Below are 15845 nucleotides of genomic sequence, written 5' to 3'. Positions count from 1 at the left end.
GTCCAGACCTTTCAAATATGCTGAAGTATATAATAACTCCTATCAGAGGAACTTGAATTACTTACAGGAATAAAAGGGGACAGAAATTGAACACAGATTGCCACAAAAACTGAATAAATGCCTATTCTTCCATTATACTTTTATAAAATATAAATAACCTTTAGCATATGAGCTACCAACAAATATTAAAGCTAACCTATGTCCTATTTGTGTTGGAGGGAATGAAAAATGCAGTGTTCCAGCAGCTTTTTCTGGGCCCAGCAATGTTTGAAACCCCATCCTTACATCATTTCCTGTTGGAAAATGTTTTAAAATTGACAAAGAGTTGAGTATTGAAGTCCTGAGACTCCACCTGAGCACACAGGGATGCCTGTCTGCATTCCAGAACACACAGCTTCCATGCTTTGCAAGAGAAATTATTGGAAATAAAGCAGCAAATGGAGGAGGAGAATGTTCTGGGACTCAGGACACAATGCTGAAGGAAAAACCAGCACTTACCTGATGTATGGTTCCATCAATTTCAACAGGAACGATGAAATCAGCATTGCTAATTGGCTAGAAAGAATGACAAGGAAATAATCAGCATTAAAAATAAAATGGTTCGAGGGAAAATTTCAGGGGCATGAAAGGGAAGAGTACCAACTTCCGAGGAACAAGTTAATAATCATTATTGACCACACATATCCACTCTGTGTGTGCTCTTACACGAGCCAGAAGCTCACAGTTGTAATTTCAGATGCTGCACTTGCCTTTTCTCTCCTTTTTTTAAGCCTCATAAAATCTAGCATGCTTCACTGCTTGAACAACCCCCACTACCATGGAGTGTGTTCATCAGGAAAACATCTCTTTGGATAAACTCTTCCATCCAGTCTTTATGGATAAATGACCATCAAGAAAATCAACTGTGTACTGCACACATTCTACTCGAGGGTATCAACTGGTGACTAAATTAAAAATAAAGACATTGGTAAAAGTAATACTTAATGGTCATATTTGAATCAGCAGCTGCAGCAAGACTTAAGCTGTATAGCTAAAGGATTCTAAACATGCCAATTCAATCAAACTAATCATGCAAAACTGCATTTTAATTCCAAAAGGAAGAGCAGGCACGCTCTACCCAAGTCCCTGAATCTGTTTTTCCAGCCTGTTGAACACAACTTAATTCTCAAGACTTACTGTGAAAAACTGCTGGTCAAGTAAAATTGCCTTGGAAAGCAGAAAAGTGGCCTTGTAGACAGTTCAGGAGTTCATAATCTAATCTTGGCTAGACAGCAGGGGTTATTTGGAACAGGCTGCTGTCAATGTTTACTGGTTCAAGTGGACACCACACTTTGGTACAGATCATGCACTGTGTCCATGCTAAAAAAACAGTCATGTAAACATGCCTGGAGCTCATTCCATCACCTGCAGCCTGGACATGGCTGAAACAAAGCTGCCAAAGAGTTTTAACATGACTGATGAACAGCCAGTATCTTGCACGGATGCTGCCCAGGCTGGAACTGGTATCAGCAAGCTAAGGCTGGAGAACATTTTCACTCAGCTCTGTGAGATCTGTACAGATGGTCCCACCTGCTCTTCTGGATCAGTCTGATCTCAGGAACCACCAATAAGATGCCCCTGAAGTATTTGTGGGACTGGAAACAGACTTTAAACTCTTTCAGGGTGGCAAAGGTGTGCCAAGAAAGCAGAGAAGCAGCTGAGGTAAAGGGACTTAAGAAGCAGATCACAAACTGGGGAGTCTAAACAGGTGCTCTGTGAAAAAATGGTGGGAAAAGAGGATCCTGCAGTATTAACCTGCCAGCAGCACTTTGATCCCACTCCCTGGATAAACCAGATTCTAATTCCCCTGTCAGACAACCTCCCTGCCAGGAGAGCAAAGTGACCACAAAGAATTTCTGTGGAGGGAAACACCCTTTCTCAGGAGAAAGGAAATAAAGAAGATGGTTTGATCTGACACCTGCAGGAGTTGGGTCTGAGGACACAGGAGAGGCTACATGAAATCCTCTCATCCTGACCAGCCAGGATTGGCAACAGACCTCTTGCTGACCCCTGTGCTGATGTGATCTGAATAATTCCTCAAATATACACAGATCAATCTATATTTTTCTTATCTAACACTGACCAATTTCCCCTTTCTGCTGTGGAAGAAGACAGAGGGGAGGCTCCCATCTGTTCCCTGCATGAAGCCCCTCAGATGGAGAAGAAACTGTGCAGCTCTAACAGCCACAGAACAGCTACACAAAAGTTCTGGTGCTTCACCTTAAAAAAAACCTCAAATGAGTTGTCAAGAAGCCTCAGCCACCAGTTTTCCAGTGGGTGCCAGCTCCCTGCAGACTTTGAAGAGGCTTGCACACACTTGAAGGGTTTATATATGCATGACTCCCTTCAGCAAGAGAAACACTCTGCAGCAGCAAAAGAATAGGTCACTGCAAGCTGCAGAGGTTTTGAAATCCACTGACAAAACTACAGTTTGTACAGAATTTAATTTTAACAGGAGCAACATCAACCAGATGCCAGAGAAAACCACATTCAGTGTGAGCAACTTTGGTTTTTTCTAACAAATAAAACTCAGTCTCAGACTTTGTCACCAAACTAGTCCCAATTTGCTTCCCCCACTTCTACTTCAGGTATTATGTTGCTTTCTTGTTGCCACTGGTGATAAGGAAAGGAGCACAGACTGGAGTTCTGTGCTCCTCAGGGAGGGAAAAGAGGAGAAAAGTCTTCAGCAATTTGCTGGGTAAAGGTTTTTGGGCACATGAAGCACATCCATGCCTCCAGTGGGAAGCACAGAGACAAAGCCTGGAAGAAAGGAATGGAATTCCACTGAAAATCTTCAGCTCAGTCAGAACTTTTGTATTAAAAAACCCCCAAACTTTCAGCATTTTAGATGTTCTAAAGGTGTTTCACTGCCAGTTTTGAATAGGACTACATTCCAGGCTTGCATGTGGTTTAATACATTTTATACAAAACCGTGTTTACATCTCCTTGATTTAATAATTTATTATTTTTTGCTTCTATTATTGTTTTATGATGGGAATGATAACTACCCTGTCTATCTATTCCTTCTTTACTCTTGCCAAAGAACCCCAAACTTTATTCTTTTAATATGCACCTAACATGAAAGACCAGTACCTCCTTAAAGCTTCACAAATATGCAGGGGCATAAGAAGATGAGAATTACCCTCCCTCAGATGTTGCTGCTTTCATAAAGAGCACTTTAAATATTCTGCCTCTCTGGTTGTGTCAAAAAAAACAGGCAATCTGCATTTGAAATATGAAGCCTATTTCATAACAGAATTACAAATTCTAAAGGATCAGGTGTTTTAAATAAAGCCTTTTGTAATAAAGCTCTCAAATTTATGTATGCTTTTCCAGCTTTTAAGTGGGGACCTACCTGGTTAGAGCAGATATGTTTTAATGGAAGAAAAACCCCCCAAATACCCCCAAAACCCCTACAAACTAAAAAAAACTACAAAAGTAACTTGACTCTCTCCTGGCAGAGCAGGGTGCACCCAGGTGTTCAAACCCCTGCTCTGCTGGAATGTATCATTATTTTTGATGACAATTAATGGTCTTAATTCAGCTGAAGAATTTCCCTTCATGAAACAAAACCCAGACAGCATCACTGGACAATGCCAGCCACTGAACAACTAAACTAATTTCCTCCAGCACTTGGTTTTCTCTTACACACCCCAACCAGAGGGTTTCATACTGAAATAACACCACTGTCACCCTAAAACTCCAACATCTGCCCAACTCTACTGACCTCACACAAAAAAGGACCAGTTTTCTTTCCCTCACTCAAAACATTATTCAGTGCTCATCATCAAGCAGAAAAATCTTTTGATTTTTTTTCTTAAATATCTACTCAACATAATTTAAATACCCATTAAATATCATTTGAATGTGGGAGGATTAAAAGAAGCCCTCTAAGAAACACTCTGCAAATCTCAGCTCGACAAGAGAGATTTGCAACTGTGTCAACCATTAAACATGCATTTCTTTAAAATGGTTTAAAAAATAACTAATAACCACCTAAACTGAATCTCATTTTGTTTCAAAACCAGAAAAAAAATTCACAGTACAAAATTACCCACAGCACTCAGAAAGCAAAATTGTATTTTTACCTTTCAGGTAACAATAAGCCTCACGCTTCAATTTTATTATACACAATTAGACTTTTAAATTCCACTTTCCCTTCTTGTTTTTGACTCCTGTTTAAAAAGGAAGGCATGGCTCCGCCCTTCTCAATCCAGCTGTGGTTTTTATCTCCCTGAAAAGTTCTCTAAAGTAGGCTCAGTCTGGCTACAGAAGGCAAATATGGCACTGAGGCTTGGAGGTTCCTGTACACCAGAAATTATTCTGTAGCATCAGGCACAACAAAGACAGAGAAAAAAAAAAAAATCTTCATTTCAGTCTGAGGCACAGGAATATTTGTTCTATTATTTCCATATAAGGTTCTCTTTAAGTCAATAAAGACAAGCTGCTGCCAAATTCTAACCACAACATGAATTACAAGTTTGCATTTTAAATACTGGCAACAAACAAGTCAAGGATTAAAAAGTGGAGTTGATGTTTCCAGTGAAAAATGGAGTGCAAGCAGCTAGAAGACTGTAAGGGTGGTTAATCTGGTTTGGGAGTAGTAAAATAGCATTATTAATTCTTATAAATTCTCCAATCAATGTACAAAAGCAGCAGATGCTTTATCAGTATTAGCTGTACTAATCAGAAATGCTATCAGTACCCTAAGCCAATTTAGACTCTGTATTTCTGAAGTCTCCTCATTTCAGGCCTACTTAAGCAACAGGAAAAATACCAGTACCTTCAGCACGTGCTGAACTCTGAAGGGTTACAGAGGCTGCTTCTTGAGGATGACTGACTCACCACCAACTAAATGGTATTTGCTTTCCTGCTCTGAAAACTAAATACCTAAAAACAATTGCTGTGATCAGGACAGAAGCCTGACCTAGAAAACAACATCCTCCAGCAAGAGAGAAGAGCCAGCACTGGTGCCCAAAATCTCCTGGTGTAAGGTACATCCAACCCAGCACAAAGCTGACTCTCCATTCTCCTACACTAATTATGGCATCATTTAAACTGCAAAAACAAACACCTATTTTCAAAGCAACAAATTTTGCACCTGTCCAAAACACAGGTCTTTGGTGGAACACTTAAAGCCCTGAAGTCAATATCTATCCCAGGCCTTGTTGCAGTCAGTGTGATTTTCTCAAAAAAATAAAAAATTTAAAAAGCAATCTCAGTTGTTACTCCCCTGAGAGCTAAATTAGGATGAATAATCACAGGAGAGGCAATGAGGACTCCCAGGCAGAGGATGGAAGAGGAGTTCAAGTGTTAAGAGGCTTAACAGTTCCTGCAGCATTCACTGACAGTTTCAAGCTGCAAGAGATCCCTTTTGAATTTACTTACCTTAAATGAACTGTGCACTAAAGTTTCATCTAAATCAATGACCACACACTTCTTCCCATAGTCTGATGCTGTCAGTTCTGGCAGGAGGTATTTAGCTGGTGGCTATAAATAAAAGAAAAGAGGAAGACAACAAAAAAAAAAGTAAAACCTCTATGGAAGGGGCACCCTTCTGTCAACGTTACTATTCTAGTAATTACTGGCAGCTGGAATACATGACTTGAAATCAAATTATTTTCTGGGCTCATCCCAAGTTCATGTATGGATATTAATGGCTCATGCAACTGCAATACCCATACAGACTTTTCTTTTTTAAATTAGAGACTTGTTAAGAATGACCTCCAAAGCACTGGAAATGAAAATGGTAAAACGCCACCAACTACCTAAAAAAAAATAAAGATAAGACCAGGATATTTGCTACAACATCTTTTTCCAGTGGCTCTTTTCCCAATGCCTGGTTTGGTTGCTGTTGTTATTCTATTTCCAGTCAATGCCATTTGCAGCCATTTCAGGCTGATGGACGTTTACACAAATCATTTTTTCTGTTTGCCATGAAAAGTGCTGAAACTGAGGAATCCATCCTGATGGAAGACAGCATTACTAATTTTATCTTGCAGGACATGTCTTCACTCTTGTTTTTACCACTTTGGAGGGTGATGATCAACTTCCATGTGAATTATGCTCCCAGTCAAGGTATTAAAACTGCAGTGAAGAACCTGAACTGGGCTCTTCTACAGCACACTGCCCTTACTAAAAATGGCACCAATCTCATGAATTGACAATTTTCCTGAAAGCAATGCAGACAGTCTCATATTCTTTGGATCATTTCCCGCTTCAACACCCCAGTTTGCAATAGAAATGTGTTGCTTTAGATTTTGGTACTGGATACTTTCTGAAACCACAGAAATGGGAGAGAATGCTTCCATTTGGAGCTGAAACACTGCTGCCACTCAGGGTTTTTTGATGAAAGAAAAGGATTAGCTTTATAGAAAAGCATCAGTAGGGAGAAGCTTAAGACAGAGAGGAAATTAAATTAATATAGACATGGATACACAACTCTAACTCCATTCTTCTCCTATTTTTTTATCTGTTCACTGTCGTTCTGGTAAGGATTCATCATTTATCATTTATATTTATTTATGGGTTTTGCTCTTTTCAGTGGCCCTTTGCAGAGGTGCTGGCAGAGATCTGAGGCCACCCCTGTGCAAGCAGGGGTGACAGAGGTGAGGCAGGGACACCCTCCAGCAGCCAGGACAGATCATCAACCACTGGCTGAATTCAAGTGTCACCTTGATAGATACTGGCCAATGATGCCTAATAAACTCTTAAATGAAGCACCTAACAAATCAGATTCTGGACTTTAATTGTCTTTAGCTAAAGCAGGAGTTCTTGGGGGGTTTTTAGGAGCATTTACTGAAATTGATTAAGTTTTTTACAGTTAACATTGACAACAGTTCCCTCAGCCACCAAACTGGAAGCTGCCCTGCCTACACACCACTCGTCTCAGTGCATTTCCTCTCAGCACACATCTACAAGGACCTTCAAACTAAAACAGCTTCTGCCTAATGCCTGCAAAGCCACCCAACCAGGCTGGAATTTATACAACACCCTGGCTAGGTTATGGACAGCCCCACAGCTGCTTCAGTTCCACCTCTGCTTGTTGGCAGCGAGGACCAGACCTAAAGAATTTTGGTTTTTCCCTCCTATTCAAAGCCTAAAAGGTATTTAGCACTCCACCTCAGTTCTTCATATTAAGAAGGATCCAAACTTGCAACCTTAATCAAGTAAAAGCTTATTGAGAGAAAAAATCCAACCCATTTAAAACCAGTAATCTTCAAAACCCATGTTCCAATACTTCTTGTCTTTAAAATTGAAAAAAAAAGGTAGGAACATCCGAAGAAACCTTAAACATACTTATTTAAAAAAAATAATAGTTCAGTTTATTGTTGTACTCAAAACTCTTATCTCCTTTGAGTTTTTGACTACAATAATCTGCACAGGCAGTTCAAAGCCAGAAATTCCTTCTGCTATGTGAATTCCTTATCAAACTGAAAATATCTGTATCTATGGAAAATATATGGAACTATATATTCTTCCACAAAAAAAGGCATATATGAAAAATACAAGCACTGTCTTCCCACAGATATCTTTATTTTTTTAGCTGTAAACTGTTGCATTTGTCATCAAGAAAAGGATGGACACACACCAAGGACTACAAAATGCAAGAACTTTCATCTCTGAGAGCCCAAATCCCCTGAATGCACAGCGAGGTGACCTGCAACTCTTTTTTTCACCCACCTGCACCTCTGCTTTCCCAAAAGCAGTGTCTGGGAGAGGCACAATTCACCCGTGGTACCCACACAGAGTTTCTGGTCACTGCTGGAGCTCCTGTCCCCCTTCAGCACTGCTTTAGGAGATCATGTGCAGTTACTGACTTAACTTGATCTAACAAGGGCACAACCAACTCTCCCACAAGCTTTGGCATCTTGAGTTCAATCTGATCTTGTTTCCTTAAGTTCACACCTTTGAAGATCAGAATAAATGAATTTTCCATTTCACAAATTGCAATTCTGTTGCCCTCAACTGTGAAAACATTCACCTTCTGATAACAGGGATGAGGAAATTATTCTGAAGCTGGAGCCACTACAAGTTGTGAGGCTGCTAAATAGCTGGTGAAGGACTTCGGAGCAAGGGTGGCATTTTTGAGGCTTTTAGGAACTTTAAAGGATTGGTATGCAAAGTATCAGCCCATTTGTTTTGCTGTTCAAGCTTTCTGATCTAAAGCAATTTCCACCTGTCAAGGGCAGCAAAGCTTTTAGTCAGAAACAAGCATTACTCAACACTGTGTTTTAATTTTCTCACTAATGGAGACATACCCAAGGAGAGTTCTAAATATCAGATTTCCATCACAGTTACCAGTGAACAGTTATGGAAGTTTGACAAATGTCATTTTTTTTTTTTACACACATCACTTTAAAGACATCTGAGATGATTAAGAATATTTAATTGTGGCTAACAGCAACTCATATTTACTATGCAACAATCCCCCAAAGGCTGCAGCCTTCCACAGAACTCAGCAGAAAAATGACACGTGGTATCCCACTGGTTTGCTCTTCAATTCCAACAAGACACAAACTGTACACAAGTTAAACTAGTCACTCTTTGGGATTTATGCATTCCAGCCAGGTCTCAGGGCTGATCAGCTCAACAGACCTTGTAGTGAAACGACTGCTGCACTGCTTCAGTCCCGTGGAAATAGTAAATTCCCTAAGAAAAAAAACAAAAAAAAAAAGGGGATGGTGGTGGCAAGAGAACAGGACTTTTGGTTGAAGCATCAACAGCTGGTCAACACAAATCTTGCAGAAATTCACTGTACAGAACAACCATCAGCTTTCCTCCCTGCAGGCTCGTATTTCCCACAGGTATCAGAATTAATAAGCCCTTTCTTTTTCTCTCTCTGTACTGGCAGGGTTGTTAAGCTCAAGTGCAGCACATTAATTTACTGTTTGTGTCCTCCTCTGCTCACACTTTGGGCTGCACTAGCAGGGCTAACAGCTTCTCCCAGCAGCTACGTGCAGAAATACTCTCACAGGAGATAAATTACTCCTAATTAAAACACAGCTGCCAGAAGATGCCAGCTCCTCTTGTGGAGCAGGCAGCTCCCCAAAATTTCTTCTAGAAAATGTTATAATAAGGATTTAGCTAATGTAGGTGAGGACAAGTGGAAAAATCCCCAATATCCCTGTGCTAAGATTTAACTCCTGCAGGGATTCTGAGGGATAATTTTGATACCACCTCTTAACAGTGGAATTTTAAGCTGAACAAAAGTGGACACTCCAACTCTTAAATTTAAGAGTTTTTTAAGATAAGTCTGACAACATCTCATTTAAGATGTTGCATAAGTGTGGTTCAGTATTTCCATCTATCTCTTCATTCAAAAGAATATAAAATAGTGAAGCTGCTATGGATCTACTTTGATTTGGGGGTTGGAAGGAGATAATCTTTTAAAGTTCCTTCCAACCCAAACCACTGTATGATTTTATGATTTCTCTACCATATCCTTTCCAAACAAAGCTGAATAAAATCCATGAAAACACAGGCATCCTGAGCTACATTTACATTTTTAATCATGTCTATCATAATGTGTCAGCTGGGGATGTTTTGGGTTTGCCTTTTTAAAAACTTTGTGTTTATTTCAGCCCTTAAAGTAATTAATTTTGCAGTATTAGGAAAATAATCAATTATGCTGCTGTTTAACCTATGCCTTATCTGGAAACAGTCTCAAAATATGAGTTACAAACACAGTAAAGTTCCTATTAAAAAGAACTCCGAAGTAATGCTCTTTCTATTTTCTGAAGCACCTAACTTGAAGGTGGAATATTTCTTGTTTAGCAGTCATCTTCATCAATAACCAAGCAAAAATTCACATTAAGTCAAACTTTTCAATTCAGTGCAATTAATACAGGACAAATCTGATTGAGCAGAAGATCCACTTCACTGAACTGCACACATAAATGCAAATAAAAGCAATGCAAAATGCACATAAAGCAATGGAAGCTTTCAAACAGGTGACCTCAGCACACTGCCAGGTTTAATACACAATAAAAAGCACAATAAAGCTCCAGAAATCCTCATATTTTGACTGGAGGCTTCAATTTGAAAGTGGGGAGTGGGCAGAGCTCTTTTTAGAGCCACTCAGGAAATCTCTGAGCACCTGAACTGATGACATCTGCAAGCAGCCCTATAAAAAGTGAATGTCCACTGAATTGTGACCGAGCTCTGGGTCTGTTTAGAAGATTTTTCTCCTGGTTTGTACGAGACACTGCACTTCACACATCCCCAGTCCTCATCCCTAGGCAGCAGAGAATCAAGAATTTCTGCCTTAATGGGTCTGAAACACAAAATTAGAGTTGTCTTGGACCAACACCCCTCCTAAGACCAGCAGAGTAACACTTCAATTTTAGGTGTTTTTCCTGACACAACCCTGCATTTTCCTTCCTAGCACTCCCTGCATGTGCAGCTCCCTTGTGCCTTTATTTAGATGATGACACAGTGCTGCTGGCTGGTTCCTGAGAGCCAGCAGCCCTTTGATCCTGCGAGTAAATGTCACACCAGTGCCCAAGGGCCATGGTTGCCTGACAACACTCCCGTGTCCTGCTGCAAGAAGAAGCATCAGATGGCACTGGAGAAGGGGAAGGAGTGTTTAAAGTCACCTGCTTGCTCAGAACTCTACATCATGACTGCAGGGATAAGTTGATTTTACTGCCTTGTTAGTGCTGGGAATATATGTCTGCAAAATTACAGCTGAGCTTAAAAAAAAAATAAAATAAAAGGAGGGGAAAAAAAAGATATCCCTTCTTGAATCATTCATTTTCCTACCACTGCCCAAATCTAACAGAGCACTGCTTTAATATTGCAAAGACAGTGTTCTAACAAAGCATCTGATTTAATTTCTGTACCTGTCAAAGCTCTACTCATTTATCCTTCCCAAATTTTGTTCTGTTTGAATTCTTATTCTGTTAGTACCTACAGTCACTCTTGGGAAAGGTTTTTATATTCCAGGTCAGAGCACAGCCAGAACATATTTCATGTTCAAATAATTCCTAGTGGAGCAACTACAGTCACCTAACAGAATTTGGCAGGTATGTAAAAAAGAAAAGTAGTTTGGAAATCAGTTATTTTCTGATTTACATTTGAGGTTTTTCTATTCCTAGACTTGCAGAAATACAAATCACATGCATGTCCATGCCTGTCTGCATACACACCATGCATGAGCCATACCAGAAATAACAGGTAAGCAATAAAGAGGAATTTCCAACAGTTCTCAAACCCAAGAAAAGCTGTTGGAAGAGGGAAGATGTGCACAGTCCCAGGGATCTCCTGGCACTGTTGCACTGCAGCACAGACAGGGGGATTCTTACAGCAGGATTTGGAATGCTGGGCTACGTGAGAAGGAAGAGAAAGAAGAAAAAGAGTGGCATCTTGGGGAATATCCAGGTCTTTAACAGCTACAATATCTCAAACAAGAGGGCTGGGTCATTATCTCCACACATCAGCACTGCTGTTTTCTGGGAAACTCTGCAATGATGAAGTACTGTAAAGAGCAAAGGAGCTCAAAAAAAACCCAACAAAAACCCCACAAAAAAGATATTTTCAGCTTTACAAAGCCTAAGCCTTCATCCTTGTAAAAAAAAAGAGCAGCTTTTTTGACCAAAAAAGGTTAAAACTAATTAAATGAAAAGCTTCAGTTTGAAGGACTTGGTTCTTTTCTTCCTTTTATTTAGCTTTGAAAAATAATTCAGATGCCAAACAGCATTCCAAGTTTAATCCAGGGAAGATAAACAGAAATATTGAGGCTCATAAAGCAGCAGCTGATACCAAGAGCATCATCTCAAACAAGTGCAGGGATGAGCAACAGTCAGTGTGCTCTGTTTCCTTAATGTGACTTATTTCAAATAAATTATGCAGTTTCCAACTCTTCTTTTCAGTTGGAATATAGGGGAAAATGAGAGGAAAAGGTTTTTGTAATTGTATCTCACACAATGATGATGAGTCACCTTTTGCCTCTATTAAAATAAATAATTTTCAGACTACCTGATGTGTTTTCAGAATGCTAAAAATTCAGAAGAAACCCAGATAAAACCCAAACTCTTCTTTCAGTCCCTGTAGAAGACATGCAGTTCAATTCACCTCTGGGGATACAACATTACAGACAGAACATAAAACCCTTTTGTTAACATGCAACACAAAACAGACCTGTTAGACTGCAACATAAAATGAATCAAAGCAAAAGTCATGAAAATTATTAAAAGAAAAAGGGATAAAAATACATACACTTGGTATAGGCATGACCTGCATCTGGTCACCCTGGGGAAAAAGAAAAAAAAATCACTGTAAGGGTAATGGCTTTTAAAGGGTAGAACAAAGGTCTGGAGCAGTAAATGTAGCACTCAAACATTTTAAAACAAAAGTTCAAAGTATTCAAGAAACCAGGGTAAAAAAAATAAAAATAGGATTTTGCATTTTAGTTGCTGAAATGATCTGTTAGTATACTGGCATTTATGATTTTTAGGAGACTGGACTGATAAAACCCATGCTATGATTAATAAGAGATGACAATAAAGAAAGTACCTGTATTTACTGGAACTTTTTCAGCTTTAAGATCTACTAATGGGTATATTTTGTCAATTTGCACTGCAGCAGCAAGAGGCTGAGCCAGAGCCTGGCAGAACCCCACTCCTTGAACCCAACTTCATTTGAGACAACTGGCTTGAAAAAACAGCATTTTCACTTAGTTAGGCAAGAGCAAAATGTCTGAGAAGGACACGATGATGTTAAACTAATCCAAGGAATTCCACTTGCTCCATCCAGCAGTGTCAGTGCTGCTCTCATGGTCTCACTTTTACACTACACTTGGGAGAAGGAAGGAAATTCTTGGCCAACCTGATCCTTCCTTCTCATCCTTGGACATCCAGAAACAAGGACAGCTCCAAAATGGACAAAGCCTGGCTCAAATGGGCAACTCTCATTCAACTGAAACTCTCACTCAAATATGTAACAGCTTTTTGAAGCTGGAACTCTATTTTCTCAAACTCTCACTCAAATGTGTAAGAGATTTTTGAAGCTAGAATTCTGTTTTCTCAAACTCGCTCAAATATGTAAGAGATTTTTGAAGCTAGAATTCTGTTTTCTGATCTAACCCTTCAAAACCAACTTTATTTTCTGGTGGGCACAGCACATAAAAAAAAAAAAGAAAAGAAAGGAAGCTGATCCTTCTAGCATAGATGGGTAGATGATTTTATTCTTTAATACTTGGACAACACAGGCTCTGGTCTCCAGCAGAGAAACTATTGAAAGGGCTGTTTTCAACACTAGAACAGCCTCTTCCAGCTGAAGAAGCCTCCTGCTTATTTGTTTTCAAGTCTACCAGTGTTGACACATTACTGACAAACAAAAATAACTCTGTATTATTTTTAAAGTGCTCTTTTTAGTGCTGCTCAGCAGAAATTTTTTCCTGAAGTTTGCCCAAAATCCTGGGAAGCTGAAGGAGAAATTAGAGAGCAGCAACTACCATGAACTATCAAAAACTTGGCACTAGTAAAAAGTACCTGATTTCTAGAAAAATACACACACAGAAGTTGGTAAGAATACAAGTTTCCCTCAGGGTAATACCAATAAGAATAGAAAAAATATCTAGAATTCAGTATATTAATGTCCTGTTAGTGGAAGTGACTTTCATGGGAACCCAAAACTAAAGTTGCTAAAGGACCTGCATTACTGTTTGCCTAATTTCTCTCACAGAATTTCTTCAATTAAATTTAAAAAAAAAAGGAAAAAAAACCCAAATTTCTTAAGAGGAACCCTGGAAATACCTATGCAAAAATAAAAAACAGTAGTAAGAGAGATGAGAACAGGAAAAACAAGCAGAAAGAAGTGCAAGAGTCTTCTGGGAAAGCAAAAGTGTTCATGAACAGGCAAATGCTTCTTAAAAACAAGCCTGCTCTGGGAAACTTCTTACAAGGTCCTGCCTCATTTCCTAATGCCTTGGGACAGGAAGGGAAATGGGTCACAACAGCAGAGTTTGAAAGAGATGACAGATGACTGCATTTGTTGAAGGCTTTCCACGAGCTCCTGATGTTTGTAACAGAACAAAGCTGTTCCTAGAATGCCAAAATTTCCCTATTGTATCCCTAAGACAACCCAGGAACTGATTTGTCCCCAGCCATTGAAATCAGGGGGTTTTTTTAATGGGTTTTATTTTTTCCATGCTATATACAGATGGAATGATAAATCCTACCTTTTCCTTTAGCTGCGTAATTTTTTAGTTTGAAACAACAATTTCCAGCACTGTGTTCCTCACCAACACTGCCTATGGTCATGTGTGGCCTCAATGAGCACCAACAGACAGGCCACAATATTTTACTTTTTTCAGAGCAGTCTGTATTATTTCAGAGCAGTCTGTAGCAGAAAGATAAGGAGCTTTTTCTCTTTAGAGAAGAAGCTGACCAAAATAACAGATTTATCCTATTAGTTTCTTTAGCACAAGGCTTGCTCTAGACCATGACAGGTTCTTTAAAAACAGTGGTACAGTTATTATTTGACACTTAAGTGATCTGATGAACTCCTAAGCTGTCTCTTAATAAAGGAGACTTTTTGGGAGGTGAAGGAGGTCAGAACGAGTGGGCAAAGAGAGGAATCTTATCACTCTCTGCAGCTCCTGAAAGGTGCCTGTGCTCAGCTGGGGCTGGGCTCTTTCTCCAGGCAGCGCTGACACAACCAGAGCACACAGCCTCGAGCTGCACCAAGGCAAATACAGGCTGGAGAGCAGGAAAAAGCTTTTCCCAGAAAGAGTGATAAAGTTCTGGAACGGCTGCCCGGGGAGGTGGTGGAGTCACCATCCCTGGGTGTGTTTAACAAAGCCTGGATGTGGCACTGGGCGCCAGGGTTGAGTTGAGCTGTTGGGGCTGGGTTGATCTTGAAGGTCTCTTCCAACCTGGTCATTCTGTGATTCTGGGAATAGGTATGGGGAGGAGATCTCATTTTCTAAACACACCTTCCACACCACATCTCAATAGTGACCAACAGAACCAAACACTGGAATTTTCCTGCTCTGATCAGCAAAGGTGAAGCAGGAGACAGTACAAAGATTTACATCAATCTCAACCATCTGCTTCCACATGGAGAGGGATTTCCACCTCTGCTCAGCAAGCCTGTCATTAATGATGTCCTCATCAGAGCCCACACTCCTGCTGCTCCTTGAGGTCTCCAGCACGAAGCAGATGCTACTTTGACCTCAAGAACGTGCTCCCTCCAAGCTGTTTTCCTCATTTTGCTGGGCCATATTCATGAGGGACAGAAGAAGTTCCTTTTCCCTGTACTGTGCTATAAATAGACATCCCTAAAGCAGAGGAGAGTGCTGGAGACACGACCACAGGGATTCTACACAGCTTCCCAACATCACCTGGGAGATGATGGCATCATGCAGTGGGCAGAAGGAACCACAACTTCTGGAGTGAGGTGGAAATTCATTGACAGGAATCCACCTGGCAGATGATGGCATCATGCAGTGGGCAGAAGGAGCCACGACTTCTGGAGTGAGGTGGAAATTCAGTGACAGGAAAAGCAGAGAAAGTAGCTGCAGCCCCCAGAAAAATCCTCCTCTTAATTCTGTCTTCTTCCCTGTTGCGTGTGGATCAAGAGCTTCTCCTCTAACCCAGCAAGTATAAAAATCCCTTTCCTCATTCAAGCTTCATCTCATTAACTGGAGCCATCTGCCTGATCTGCATCTTGCTGTGAAACAAAAGCAAGGATGACTCCAGTGGAAGTGGGTTGGGAGTGAAATGGCAAAGTGCCCACAGACTTGTCAGGGCTCCCTCACCCACCACGACTGAAAGCAAAGGGAAAAAAGAGTTTGTATCCTG

The 15845-nt window shown here is 40.2% G+C and overlaps 1 protein-coding gene across 5 annotated transcripts in view; it reads right to left on the bottom strand.

The window, feature by feature from the left end:
• Positions 1-15845, bottom strand: part of CTDSPL (CTD small phosphatase like) — an 81441-nt gene that overhangs the window by 16089 nt on the left and 49507 nt on the right. For 2 of the 5 annotated variants that reach the window (XM_038130002.1, XM_038129999.1), the window contains exons 3-6: positions 12259-12291; positions 8638-8691; positions 5428-5529; positions 499-555 (exon numbers count right to left, since the gene is read on the bottom strand). In XM_038130002.1, coding sequence (XP_037985930.1) covers positions 499-555; positions 5428-5529; positions 8638-8691; positions 12259-12291 — 246 coding nt within the window. The remainder of the gene's footprint in view (positions 1-498; positions 556-5427; positions 5530-8637; positions 8692-12258; positions 12292-15845) is intronic. The other 3 variants (XM_038130003.1, XM_038130000.1, XM_038130001.1) reach the window with 2 other exon arrangements.

This window comes from Motacilla alba, chromosome 2 (genome assembly GCF_015832195.1).
Source record: "Motacilla alba alba isolate MOTALB_02 chromosome 2, Motacilla_alba_V1.0_pri, whole genome shotgun sequence".
Taxonomy (NCBI): Eukaryota; Metazoa; Chordata; class Aves; order Passeriformes; family Motacillidae; genus Motacilla; species Motacilla alba.
Note: the sequence above shows the minus strand (reverse complement) of the source record. Positions and strands in the feature narration are given on the sequence as shown.